Source organism: Heteronotia binoei, chromosome 14 (assembly GCF_032191835.1).
Source record: "Heteronotia binoei isolate CCM8104 ecotype False Entrance Well chromosome 14, APGP_CSIRO_Hbin_v1, whole genome shotgun sequence".
Taxonomy (NCBI): Eukaryota; Metazoa; Chordata; class Lepidosauria; order Squamata; family Gekkonidae; genus Heteronotia; species Heteronotia binoei.
Window position 1 is genome coordinate 70170056 of NC_083236.1, and position 13569 is coordinate 70183624.

Consider the following 13569-nt stretch of genomic DNA (forward strand, 5'->3'; position numbering starts at 1 on the left):
ACTAAGTGGCATGTTGAGAAAGGCAGCTCTGCAAACCCAAGGCAAGCAGAGAGGGGGAGAGAGAGATCTGAGGCTGTGCATTCCACCAGCACTTCCCCAGGATCTCTGAGGTCACTGCAGGGCAACAAGTTTTCACCCAAGCAGCAGCCCCGGACACAGCTACCCCCCTCCCCTCTTCTCGGGCACACCCACTTGTTGCAGAAATGCTCCTGGATCCAGGGGAGGCCAAGGGGCTGGTGGAGCCCAAGGCTTGCCTGAAGAAATGTTTTATTTAAGGAATCCACAAACAAGAATGAAATTGGTGTCCTGCCTTTTATCAAGACAGGAATGGGCTTCCTCGGGAGGTGGCGTGGGCTCTCCTTGTTTGGAGGCTTTCAAGCAGAGGCTGGATGGCCATCTGACAGCAATGCTGATTCTGTGAATTAGGCAGATCATGAGAGGGAAGGGCTGTACCAGGGCTTAGTTCTCATGGCCCTTTCTTACATGCCCAGGAAAATGCTGATTGCCACTTTGAGGTCAGGGGCAGTAATTTTCTACGGGCCAGTTGGGCCAGGGATCCTGGAGAGTTTGGGGTTTTTTTTGCCATCTTCTGGCCATGGGTGGAGGGCAGGAAAATACTTGTGAGTTTCCTGCATTGTGCAGGGGGTTGGACCAGATGACCCTGGAGCACCCTTCCAACTCTATGATTCTAAAATAAGCCAGATTGACAGGAAATACTGTGCAAGATTTCGAGCTCTCCAGAACTCTTCATCAGACTAAAGGTCAATTTCACTCTTTAGGGGACCATTGAAAACAGATCTGTTTAGGGCTGTATTTTACTCTTTTACTTGCGGTCCTAAATTGTGGTTTTCAACTTGGACTTTTAAAATGTATTTTATATATCCTACATCCTTTACATTGTAAGCCAGCTGGAGTTCTATTTAAATATCTTAAATAAACAAATGGCGATAAAATTTAAAAAGACGGAAGGGTGGAAAGCAGATTCTTGAGGACATGGTGTGTGCTATGCAGGCTCCCTTTGAAAGCCGCAGGCCAGCAATCAGCTGTATTGCTAGCAATGGTCCCCGACGTCCATTCAATGCTGAGCCAGTTTGGTGTAGTGGTTAAGAGCGCGGACTCTTATCTGGGGGAACCGGGTTTGATTCCCCACTCCTCCACTTGCAGCTGCTGGAATGGCCTTGGGTCAGCCATAGCTCTCGTATCTGGGAGAACCGGGTTTGATTCCCCACTCCTCCACTTGCAGCTGCTGGAATGGCCTTGGGTCAGCCATAGCCCTCACACTGTCCTTGAAAGGGCAGCTTCTGGGAGAGCCAGTTTGGTGTAGTGGTTAAGTGTGCGTACTCTTACCTGGGAGAACCGGGTTTGATTCCCCACTCCTCCCCTTGCAGCTGCTGGAATGGTCTTGGGTCAGCCAGAGCTCTCTTATCTGGGAGAACCAGGTTTGATTCCCCACTCTTCCACTTGAAACTGCTGGGATGGCCTTGGGTCAGCCATAGCGCTCTTATCTGGGAGAACCGGGTTTGATTCCCCACTCCTCCACTTGCAGCTGCTGGAATGCCCTTGGGTCAGCCATAGCTCTCTTATCTGGGAGAACCGGGTTTGATTCCCCACTCCTCCACTTGCAGCTGCTGGGATGGCCTTGGGTCAGCCATAGCCCTCACACTGTCCTTGAAAGGGCAGCTTCTGGGAGAGCCCGTTTGGTGTAGTGGTTAAGTGCGCGTACTCTTACCTGGGAGAACCGGGTTTGATTCCCCACTCCTCCACTTGCAGCTGCTGGAATGGCCTTGGGTCAGCCATAGCTCTGGCAGAGTTGTCCTTGAAAGGGCAGCTGCCATGAGACCTCTCTCAGCCCCACCCACCTCACAGGGTGTCTGTTGTGGGGGGAGAAGATATAGGAGATTGTAAACTGCTCTGAGTCTCTCATCCAGGGAGAAGGGTGGGGTGAAAATCTGCAGTCTTCGTCGTCTTCTTCTTCCTGTATTTAAGTGAAAGAACACAGAGCAGAAGGCACAGCCTGAATTCACCTTCCCAGAGAACGTGCTGTCAGATGAGGCCCTGCTAACAGTGAAGCAAAGGGAAGTGCCTGGTTTTATCCCTCAGATGGAGGCAGGATCAGACCTTTAACTCCACGGCCAGACGACTTTCTGCCCTTCTGTCTTTTTAAATTTGTGGGTGGAATAACAAAGAGCTAACAATGAGCTCTAGTGAGCTCAAGTTTGCACCATAATCGGTGTCAATTTGGTTGGTCCTATTCAAAGCCACTGCAGCTACTCCAGTCTCCTTTGCGGATTCTGAATGGACCAATAGGAGGCTGAGCAACTTTCCCTGTTTGAGGAGTGTCTCCGCCTTGCTTCTGTGATCCCCTGGTGACCCCTAGTGGTGGAAGGTTGTCATGCACCCGAGGATACCCATCAAGAGCCCATGCTGTACGCTGGTTAACCCCAAACAAAGCCACCTGCTTCCGGTTCTGTTTGCAATCACTAAGTGTGCCAATTAGAGTCCATATTCCACCCACAAGCAGACATTAAAAGGGTGAGGGAAGCTGCTTTGGCATTATCCTGTGCAGGGTAGGCGCGGCACGTTCATGACATTAGGCTGAGTGAGTGGGAGGAGGAAACGGGTTGCGTTTCCCTGTATCTGTTGCTCCTCAAGTGGTCTTCTACGCAGGCAGGCATGTGGGACTGCACAGAAGCCATGGAGATGCAGATACCTGGCAGGCTTGCCAAATGACTACTTGAATTCCTGGGCCTGAATTTTAACCTGATTCACTGGTGCTTAAAACAAAAGCTGTGTAATGCTTTTATTAAGGCCAACTGAAATCACAACACATTGACGTCAGCAAAGCATCCTGTGCAGAACGCGGAGAGATCTTAAGCTTGGTTCCTGCAAGATCTGCAGTCTTAACAATAAAGCCTGACGGTGATGGTGGCACAAGGTGGTATTGGGAGTTCTAGAGAACTCAGCCCTTTCCCCCACAGGTGTCAGGAACTGCTGGTCACTGGCAGGTGTGACGGGAGCATCCATGTGAGCAGGACTGGCAACACCCGAGCCAGGCACCCTGGCAGGGCAGGTGTTGAAGCAATTCCTTCCACTCTTTGACCAGGTCCTTGTCGAGAGATGTGCGGGCAGCAGGGTCCGTCACCAAAGGTGGCCTCATGCTCCCAGAGAAATCGTCAGGGAAAGCGCTGCAGCCCACTTCAGCCTGTTAGTGCAAACGCTGATGAGGTGGAACTGCCCGGCGATGGTGGCACAAGGTGGTATTGAGCGGCAAGAGCTATTTCGTCTTCTGAGACGGGGATATTCTCAGGGGGGATGTCCGCTGAAAGTTCCTGTTGCTTCAATATCACAAAGTCGTTATTCTGCCAGTGTGCTCAAAGGATTGTAAATAATGTCCTTATTTTTTTAAGAAATATGAAGTCTCTTGAATAACAATTTTATATGACCTAAACATAAAATCTGTGCAGTCCAGTCATCACACGGACAAAAAAAGAGTTCTAGAGAACTCAAAAGCTAGCACAGTATGTTGTGTTGGTCTTAGTAAAAGAGACAGAATCCTAGAAGGGGCCATAGAGGCCATCTAGTCTAGCTCCCCTGCTCAATGCAGGGTCAGCCTAGAGCAGGGGTGGGAAACCTTTTTTTTGCCAAGGGTCATTTGGATATTTATAACGTCATTTGTGGGCCATACAAAATTATCAACTTAAAAAAACAGTGGTCCGCCAAGGGAGAACAATTCAGACCAGCAAAATTAATACAAATAATTGCTTTTTTCTATTTGAAGTCATGTGGGGACAGCCTAATTTGGCGCGTGCGCACATACACATGGTCTGCAGCCTTAGGCAAATGTCTAGGTCCAGGGCTTTTTTCGTAGAGGCCACCACATGGCTCGGCTCGGCCCAGCAATCCCCGAGGGCCAGACCAAGTGATCCCAAGGGCCATAAATGACCCGAGGGCCAGAGGTTCCCCACCCCTGGCCTAGAGCATCCCTGACAAGTGTTTGGCCAGCTGCTGCCAGGGAGGGGGAGCTCACCACCACCCTCACTAGCTGATTCCACTGTTGAACAACTCTTTCCCCTTATATCCAGCCAGTGCCTGCCCTCCTCTAAGTGACAGCCCGTCCCCCCATCTCCTCTTCTCCATGCTGAACATTCCCAGGTCCCTCAGCCTTTCCTCCAAGGGCTCCTTGGTCCCTGGGCCTCTGATCATGAATTACATGGCTTAAGGTTGTGGATTTTGCTGGGGCCTGGGCTTGCCAGTGTGACATGCACAGGACAGACACTGTGTTCTCCCGCCCCGGCCTTCTTGGTTTCCCAGCACCGCCCCAGACACAGCCTTGGTCTCAGAATGCCAGCTCTCAGAAGGCCCTTTCTGTGCCTAGGAACCTGGCCAGCCAGAAGAGGCGTGATTTACAGGGCTTTTTTTGTAGCAGGAACTCCTTTGCCTATTAGGCTGCACCCTCCTGCTGGAGCTTACAGTAGGCCCTGGACTAAGAACCCCGTAAACTCCAGGGGGGTTGGCTACATCAGGGGTGTGTGGCCTAAGATGCAAAGGAGCTCCTGCTGCAAAAGAAGCCCTGGGCATGAATGTACTGATGGGGGGGGGCTTGCCCTCATCTTCTTGGCCATCTTGCTCAGCCAGTGGTGCCTGCCACGACAGCAGGGCTGTCTCAACTAGAGTCTGTACAGCACACTGCATTCTGGGAGTTCTAAACCCTCTTTATCAAATGCAAGAGCAGTCATGACTACCCCCCTCATGGCGGCATCAGCTTGCTCGGAGGAGGCTCCAGGGCCCCTCGAGAGAACACGAGCTCTGTCCAGAAGCCTGCAGCTGCCTTCTAAGCAGGCTGGCCACTTGGGGGGCCTTTAAACTTCTGTTTAAAGGTGGTGCCAGTTTATGGACTTTTTGAGCCCAAAGCTTGTTAAAAACGCCCAATCTACACACCGTGTTGGGTGAACTCTGCAGATTTGCAGATGGAGGAGTAGAAGAAAGCAGGACCCATGCAAGTCAGGATTGGCCCCACCTCAGGGTTGCCTTTGCACCTTCTAGAGCAGGGGCGTCAAACATGTGGCCTGGGGGCCTGAATTAGGCCCCTGAAGGGTTCCTATTGGGCCCGCGAGCAACTGGCTGTCATCGGCTTCCTTCTCCCTCTCTCTTACTTCCTTCTACATCACAACTTGCTTTGCAAGGCTTGCTCAATTGCACAGGAGTAACAGGGAAGTGGGGAAGGAGAGCTAGTTTTGCCAGGCTTTCTCAATTGCACAGCAGAGCCGCTAGCCAAGCCTCTCTTCCTTCTTTTGGCTGAGGCTCAACAAGCCAGTGAGGTGAATTATATGTAATAACCACCGGAAGCAATGAAACTCTCACGTAAAATGTGTATAAATGTGTTCTTTTAGTGCAAACGAAAATAAAACAGAACTTAGGAACACTTAAATACGTAATGCTTGAAATTTCCCCACATAGAATCTCACAGTCTCTTAGAAACAAGCTTCTTCAAAATATAGTAAAGATGTGGGTGGAGTCTTTGAGTTTGTTAGTGTTCCACTTGTGAAGGCACAGAGAGAATAAGGAACCACTTTTGAAAGGAATCCTCACGGTTTCGCTTATCAGTACTTCTTCAGCCTCTTTCCGACGTTACACGGAGCAACAACTCAATTCTTTATAACATGGATCAATGCATGCTCTCATCTGCTGCTACCGGCATTTATACATGTTTTACATGAGCGTTTCATTGCTTCTGGTGGTTGTTACATATAGCTCACTATAGACACTAGTTCCAGTTGCATTCACTACTAGTGAGGTGGATTAGGCTGAGTTTTTATGACACGCACGGCCCAGTCTGACAAGGTCACATTTACGTATGTCAGATCCGGCCCTCATAAAAATGAGTTTGACACCCCTGTTCTAGAGTGACAAAGGCAGGCATTTGGTCTGCCTGTCAAAGGCGGGAGTTTGTGTGTTGTTGGGGAGAAAGAGAGAGAGAGGCCTGGGGGCTCTGGATTCAGATCCCTCCCTGGATACTACTTGCACCCAGTTCTCTGCCTGGTGGAAGTGCCTGGCATGGCATGAGGGAGACCCAACTGCCAGCATCTGGGAAGGATGCACCAAGGAGAAATTCCCTGCAGCACCTCTTGCACAGCAGCCCCAGTTCAAGCATCCAGAATCACTTTCACATCCTTTCTTTTCTTTTTTTTTTTAAAAAAGAATTTATTTATGAACATTATCTCTTGAGGGACAACAGCATCTCTGCGCTTCTCTCTGTACATGCAACCGTAGAAAATAACATCTGTATTCATTTTGCCTCTTTCCGCAGGAAGCTGCACAGCGAAAGGACAGTCGTGTGGCGGGAGAGGGCTGGCAACAGCGGCAGGACCAGCGCTGCCAAACAATATGTACACAAACTACATTGTAAAAAAAGAAAGAAAAGAAATTACATTGGTACATTACAGACAACGCACCCGGCTGCTGCTGCTTTCACCCCACATTCTACACAAGTTGCACTGGTACAAACAGAAGGGAGTGAATTGACCCGTCCGAGTTATCTACACGGATATATACAAGCTGTCTGGGAGAAGCACTGCCGGGAGGGGCGTTTCCACCCAGGCCTGAGTCCACAGAGCGCACCTGCCCCCCAACAGGGTCTCCTGCTTTTAACGAAGGAGCTCCCGGAGTCTTCCCACCAGCTGTGGGTATCAAAAGGGGGCAGAGAGGAAGAGCAGGGCCTATCTGCAGCTCACAGCTGCTCCACAAGGACCCTAATTTTGTGGTTTCCAAAGAGGGCAATCTTGTTAACCTTTACTTTCTTCTTTTTAGCTCCCTCCAACCACAACTTCTTTTAGGCTCCCTCAAACCATAGAAAGCTGCACAAGGCTTTGGGGCCGATTTGTGCAAACCTAAACCATGTTGACTTAAGTAGAATATTCACCCTAAATGGTTCAGAGCACAGGAAGCCAAAACCTCGATGTGCCAAACATCTCTCCTGTGCGTGCAAGCACGTCTCTGCTAACCAGTTTGCTTGGGAGAGGCACTGATCGACCGTAAGCAAGGAAATTGGGGAGGGACAGAGAGATGGTTTGCACAAAGCACAGGGGCATAAAAGGACCCAATAGGCAGAGAAAGGCACGGACCCAGCTCATCACTAGCTCGCTGATGGGAGGAGGCTGCCCAAAGCCTCAGACCGGGAGGAAAGAAAGTGCAGCCAGAATCACAAGTGTTTTCCACAGCAAAGGAGAACGCAGTTGTTAGTTTTGCACAAGTTAACACTTGCCAAAGCAAATTCTTGTGGATTTGCTCTGCAAAGGTCGCTTATACACCCTACTGGCGCTCAGCTAATGTACAGGTTTTCTCTTTGAAATATTTAGGAGACTCTCTCCTGTTCAAAGTTGCCTTCGAAAGGGAACCCCTCTGCTACTGCAGGGGAATGTGGGACATTCTGGGCTCTTCTCATCCCCCCACCCCCCTTCTCTAGATAAAAGCCGTCCAATTGGCCAGCTTAGTGGCTTCAGTTGGACAGGATGCTTTTAGAGAGAGAGAGTGTGGATCCGCCTGGGTGGGAAGAAGGACTGGCCAGGCACCACGGAGAACAGCTTCCAGTCGACACCCCTGCTTTGCACAACTGGCACAGTTCAATGTCGCCAGAGTTGCCAGTGGCCTGCAACCCAGCACTCCCGCAATCTGCGTAGGGCCCCCAGTGATGGGGAAAGGGTACCAAAGCAGGCAGAGTCCTGATGATGCAACAGAACAAACCTCCCAAAGGAGCATGATCAAGACAGGGAGCCGCGTTTGTCTGTCTGTAGAGGAGGAATCCAGGAGCACCTTCAAGCCTGACAAAATTCGTGATGGGGAGGAACTATTGTGAGCATCACTGGAATCTGAAGAAGTACACTGTGCCTTATATGAACACCTGAAGCTGCCTTCTATTGAATCAGACCCCCCTCGGCCCATCAAAGTCAGTCTTGTCTTCTCAGACTGGCAGCAGCTCTCCAGGGTCTCAAGCTGAGATTTTCCACGCCTACTTGCCTGGACCCTTTTTAGTTGGAGATGCCGAGGACTGAACCTGGGACCTTCTGCTTACCGAGCAGATGCTCGACCACTGAGCCACCGTCCCTCCGCTGAGCCTCATGAAAGCTCTTCCCCTCCCACAAACTTTGTGAGTCTTGAAGGTGCTGCTGGACTCTGGCGCTTTTCTCCTCCCAAAGGATCCTGCAATGAAGGGCAAGAGAAGCGAGAGCTGTCACCTGGGTCTTTCTGGGTGTGCAGGCAGAAGCCGCCAGATTAAACTTCCGTCACGGCACTACTGCTGGCACGCCTATGTGCACGAGCACACGCGTCACAGTGCTGCTGCCTCACCATACAGCTCTTACAGGAGCAAAGAAAGGTTGCCCTCTTAGCCCTGCTAAGAAAAAGTAATACTTCTGACAGGCAACACTGATCCCTGCTTAACCGGGCAAGAAAATCTTCCCCTGCAGCCAGACAGCTTAGCATCGCTCACCTGCCTTCCCCTCCACTCATCCCTGTGCCTCTTCCCCCAGGAGATGCTGTCCCTTATCACTGCCTCTCCCAGACAGCGACTGCCTGGCCACACAGCCAGGAAAGGCCTTCCAGACCTGGAAGCAGACAGATCCCGGGTGCTCTGCTAAAAGGGTCTTTTCCTGAAGGGTGGGCTTCCTGCAACTGTTCGGAGCGCCAGAAGGCAAGAAGGAAGCCCTACTGTCTGCTGAGCTCATCTGCGGAACAGCCACTTTCTGGCACTCATCTGGAGGAGAGAGGCCCACCTGTGGCCCTCTTTCTTTCTCGTCATCAAGAAAGCTTCAGCCAGGTCCAGCCCTCCTGGGCTCCACCTGCACACCACCCTCCTCTCTCACCTGCCGACTTAGCAAGACCACGGTGGTCACAGGTGACCCGGCAGCCTCTGATCGCCCAATGCAAACCTGTGCTGAATTTTGCCACACAGCAGAGAATCCACAATACCCTGAGAAACAAAGGGCCCAAGTCCTCTCCAGCGAGGAGGGGGAGATTCTGGGGTGCGGCAGCACTTGCCCTGCCCGGGCTTTGCTGCTTCCCTGCGGGGGGAGGGGGGCTTAAGGCTTTGGCTAACAAAATGGCTGCAACTGTGCCCCTTCCCAGCCAAGGGAGGGGGGGCCTCCATCTGCTCCGAGGCATCAAGGAGAATGACGTCTCTGGCCATTGCAGGAGGAGGCTGTCTCCTGTTCCCGCAGGGCCTTTTGCTCTGAAGCAACCGTGCAGGAGCTCAGGTGGGGACTTCAGGTGCCCTGCAGAGAGCGCCCTGACCCTACCTGCCGTGGGAAGGGATTGTGGGGGATGGGCTCTCCAGGTCACATGGCACCTGCTGTGCTGTGCGGGGGAGGCTGAAGTCTGCCATGCACCCCTGTCGGCCGGGTCACTTGTGTTTTTCCTCCGGGGGTGGGTGGGTAAGAAAACTGGGGAGGGGGGAAGAGGGCTGCCTAGGGTGAACTATACATACAAAGATAACTTTCATTAATTTATTTATTTCTTTACACATGACTGAAAGTGATGTTACAGTACATAAGTTATTTACAACTGTGCAGTAACGTGTTGCAAAATAAATTATCTAGAAGGCAGCAAAAAGTACATTGTTAATGTATATAAAAACTGTACAGCTTTTATGGGATACAATTTCTCTTTATATGAGTATTGGCTCTTGTAGTGTTTTATCTTTTTATTTTCAAGTTATGTTCTCAGAAAGAGAAACGAAATGCCCAAGATTAAAGGAAAAATATATATATTTATATATATTTATATATATATATATATAAACCGTATGGATTTTACTCCACTTAAAAAGAGAGTGGCCAAGTCCTTGCTCAGCGCCCCCCCCCCCCCCCACGGATTGGCTGCTGCCTGGGACGTATCTGGGTCTCAAGGCCCGTGGCTGGGTCTGCCCTGCGTCCCCTCTGGGGCCCAGCCGGGTGCCTTCCTGCTCAACTGATTTTACTGTAGTCTGGAGGGAACGAGAGAAACGAAGGAACCCCCACCCCATACCCCAGGATCCCACCCCCCACCCCGTGGTTCCACCCTGCAGCTTCTCCGAGGGGAGATCCACCCGCAACCAAATGGAAAAACCAAAGCGCCTGGCGCTGCCGCCCTCGTGAGTGTGTGACGGGCGCTGGCCGTCTCCCTCCCCCCCAAGGCGGCCGGCATGGCATCGGGAGAATGTCCCAGAATTCCTCCGGCTCCCGTCGACCTCTCGTTTGTCCTCCCTCCCTCCCTGTTCAGTCCACGCTGCCTTCCTTCCTTCCGCTGCAGCGGCTCGGTGGGGGAGGGGCTGTCCTTCCCTTCTCCTGCGCCCTTTTGCCTGGCGCGCTGGGAGACGTGTCGTGAAGAAAGTGCCGTCTGTGTCCTCGTGGGTTTTCTGCTTCCTCCTCTTCTGACTAGGGATTCATCAGCAAGCGGTTGGGGTGTGTGTGAGCACCTGCGCCCGTCCTCAGGGGGCACCCACCCATGCCAGTTTGCAGTGAGAAAGTCTCCAGGTGTGGAACCGTCATGCCGGCAAGAGCACAAAGTCATCGTTCACGTCCACCATCGGCACGTAGAAGGAGGGCACCTCGTTCACGCAGAGCGACTTGTGCCCGGCGGGGTCCATCTCCTGCACCTTCAGCTGCCACTCCATCCGCTGCACGGCATTCAGGGCGGCCGCTTCGTGCTGCTGCCGCATCAACAGGCACGTCTAGAGCGGGAAAAGAAAGCGAGCCAGGCAGAGTGAGGGAGGGAGGGAGGCGCAGCGGGGAGCAGCCTTCGGCCCCCTGCAATGCAAGGCGGCAGGGCAATACAACGCGTGCCTGTCCTCCAGCATGGGGCGTGGGCACAGCTTATGCTGAAGTAGAAACAAGGTAGACAGGGGCAGTGGGTTTCTTTTTTGGGGAGGGGGAGGGCTTTTTTTTATAATGCAACACCAGAACTTATAAAAGCGATAAGACAGCAGCCTGGCATGCCCTCTCCTTCTAAGCGCAGGAGGGCATGAAGATGAAGATAAAGAAGATATTGGATTTATATCCCGCCCTCCACTCTAAAGAGTCTCAGAGGGGCTCACAATCTCCTTTCCCTTCCTCCCCCACAACAGACACCCTGTGAGCTGGGTGGGGCTGAGAGGGCTTTCCCAGAAGCTGCCCTTTCAAGGACAACCTCTGCCAGAGCTCTGGCTGACCCAAGGCCATGCCAGCAGGTGCAAGTGGAGGAGTGGGGAATCAAACCCGGTTCTCCCAGATAAGAGTCCACACACTTAACCACATGCATCTTCTGGAGTAGGGCTGGCTTCAAGGAAGAACGCCATCTTTGTCAAAATGGCACGCTTTCCTCAGAGCTTTCTCTACTAAACTATGACCACATGAGAGAGAGGCATAGCTCAGAACCCAGCCACCCCCGAAAGACAAGCGCTGAGGTCACACACAAGAGGCCGTTGACCAAGCTGAGATGAGGGGATGAGGAATGAGCAAAGGGCCCTGTCCAAAGGAAAGCCAACATTCTGGAGCTGCACTGAGGGCCTCTTATCAGAAAGGTCAATATTTTCCACCACTGACAAGTGGGTTTGCAAGGAAAAATTGTGTACCGAAAGGGAGGGAGCCCACAAGCCTGCTGGGAAGGCTGACCAGGAGGGCGACGCCTTCTCCCAGAGCTCAAGTGCAGGGAGGTGCAGCTTCTCCACCCAGTCCTCACTGGCTCAACCCAGGAAGGAGGAGGGGTGGGAGGGAGGCTGGCCAAGGAGGAGAGGCGGAGGCACTTCTAGGGAGCCAAGAGAGGCCTGTTCAATGCTCCTTCCCTAGGAGGGGCACAACCTGCTCCACATGGGAAAGGTGAGTTCAGCAACACATTCTTGTTCTCTGGCAAAGGCTTCTGAGCAATGTTCCCTCTAAGCTGCAGAGTCTTGTGAGCAGAAATTCTACTTGGTGAGCTACTGGCATTAAAACTGTGAGCTGCTGGCATTAAAGTTGTGAGCTCCAGCATCAATTAGTGTGCTCTGGGGTCATCCTTCCTGAGCTGAGACAAAAATGTGTGAACTGGAGGCTAAAAATCTGTGAGCTAGCTCACACTAACTCAGCTTAGAGGGAACACTGCTTCTGAGGTGTCCTGTGGAGGCCTAGCACGTTCTCTGGGGGGAACAGATGCACCAGGATGGCAGCCTTCACAAAGAGGGGACCACAGCAGTTTGTTTTTTTTTTGGGGGGGGGGGGGTTGGGGGGGGGAATCATTCCCAACTACATTCCAAATAAACTCCCACCCAGGGCTCTTTTTGCAGCAGGAGCTCCTTTGCATGTTAGGCAACACCTCCCTGATGTAGCCAATCCTCCAAGAGCTTACAGGAAGTACAGGGCCTACTGTAAGCTCCAGGAGGATTGGCTACATAGGGGGGTGCGGCCTAATATGCAAAGGAGCTCCTGCTCCAAAAAAAGCCACCTGCAATAAGCATAACAGGGAAGGGGTTTTGCTTTAATCCTCCCCTTTAGAACACCCCCCCTCCCTTTAAAGGTCAGGATCTCCCAGCCCACTTTCTACCTAAGAAGCAAAACTGGTCTGGGGGGGGGAGGGGGAAGAGACCCCAAGCACAGCTGTGCCCCCCCCCAGGTCTCCTCATTTCCTCACCTTCATGCGCTCGTATTTGTCATCAACGTCCTGCAGCCAAGAAATGAACTGGCGAGCGTTGAAACGGTCTCTGACGGATTTGTTCTCGTCTCCCTGAAACACACGAGAGAGTGGAGCGGGGTTGGTTGGGGTAGAGGACAGACTGGGCACTCAGTCCTTCTCCTCTTCCCCAGCACAGAAAAGTTCAGAGTGGGCAGCAGGGCCTGCCCCCCATCCAGCCCCTCCCTACGCCTAGGGCCAGACAGAGATCCCTGCCTCCCTGGCGTCTCATTCTACCCACCCCTCTCCTGAGCCAGACAGCCCCCCAACTCAGAGTTTCTGGCTTCCTTCCTTCCTTCCTCTGCCTGCTGGGAACGGCTGAGCTGTAAATCAGATGCACAGATCAATAGAAGGGACGGCTAATAAATCCCCCCCTCTTTTGCCCAGTGTGTCTGCAATGCAGCACTCGGCTTTCCACGGAGATGATAGCTTTGTGGCAAGCGAGCAGAGCCGTCTCTCCACGTGGCCAGCCGGCAGGAGGTGCTGATGTCACTGCCTGGCTCAGCTGCAGCCGCTCGTCAGTTCTCTTCCTGCTGCAAAGCAGCAGCCCCTGTGGCCGTCTGGCGCTGAGCTGCATGCAGAGGGAAAGCCGTCTCTGCAGGCTGAGGCACAGAGCCGGGCTCGTCAGCACCCCTCCTCTCCTGAAGGAGAATCCAGTGCACCCCAAACCTGGCCAGCCAAGGCCAAGAGACCTGCCGGTCACCTGGAGTGGCCCCCAGCACTTCCTCGCCTCAGTCCAGACAAAGACGGGCATCTCTGGCACGAGGACTGAGCACCAGGGATGAAGCCAGATCTCTCTCCTATGCCCCAGTGACCCTCCACAGCTCCTCGGACGGGGGTCAGATCCCAGAGCCAGGGGCAGCACACCTTCAGGACCGCCTCTCCCTGTATGAGCCCCGGAGATCTTTACGATCAGCG

General features: G+C 52.6%; 1 protein-coding gene across 2 annotated transcripts in view; it reads right to left on the bottom strand.

The window, feature by feature from the left end:
- Window positions 1–10248: 10248 nt before the first annotated feature.
- ANKRD11 (ankyrin repeat domain containing 11) overlaps window positions 10249–13569 on the bottom strand; it is a 233554-nt gene continuing 230233 nt past the window's right edge. For both annotated transcript variants that reach the window (XM_060253567.1, XM_060253568.1), the window contains 2 exons: window positions 12613–12705; window positions 10249–10702 (listed from right to left, as the gene is read on the bottom strand). In XM_060253567.1, the coding sequence (XP_060109550.1) occupies window positions 10517–10702; window positions 12613–12705 (279 nt within the window). In that variant the 3' untranslated portion in view covers window positions 10249–10516. The remainder of the gene's footprint in view (window positions 10703–12612; window positions 12706–13569) is intronic.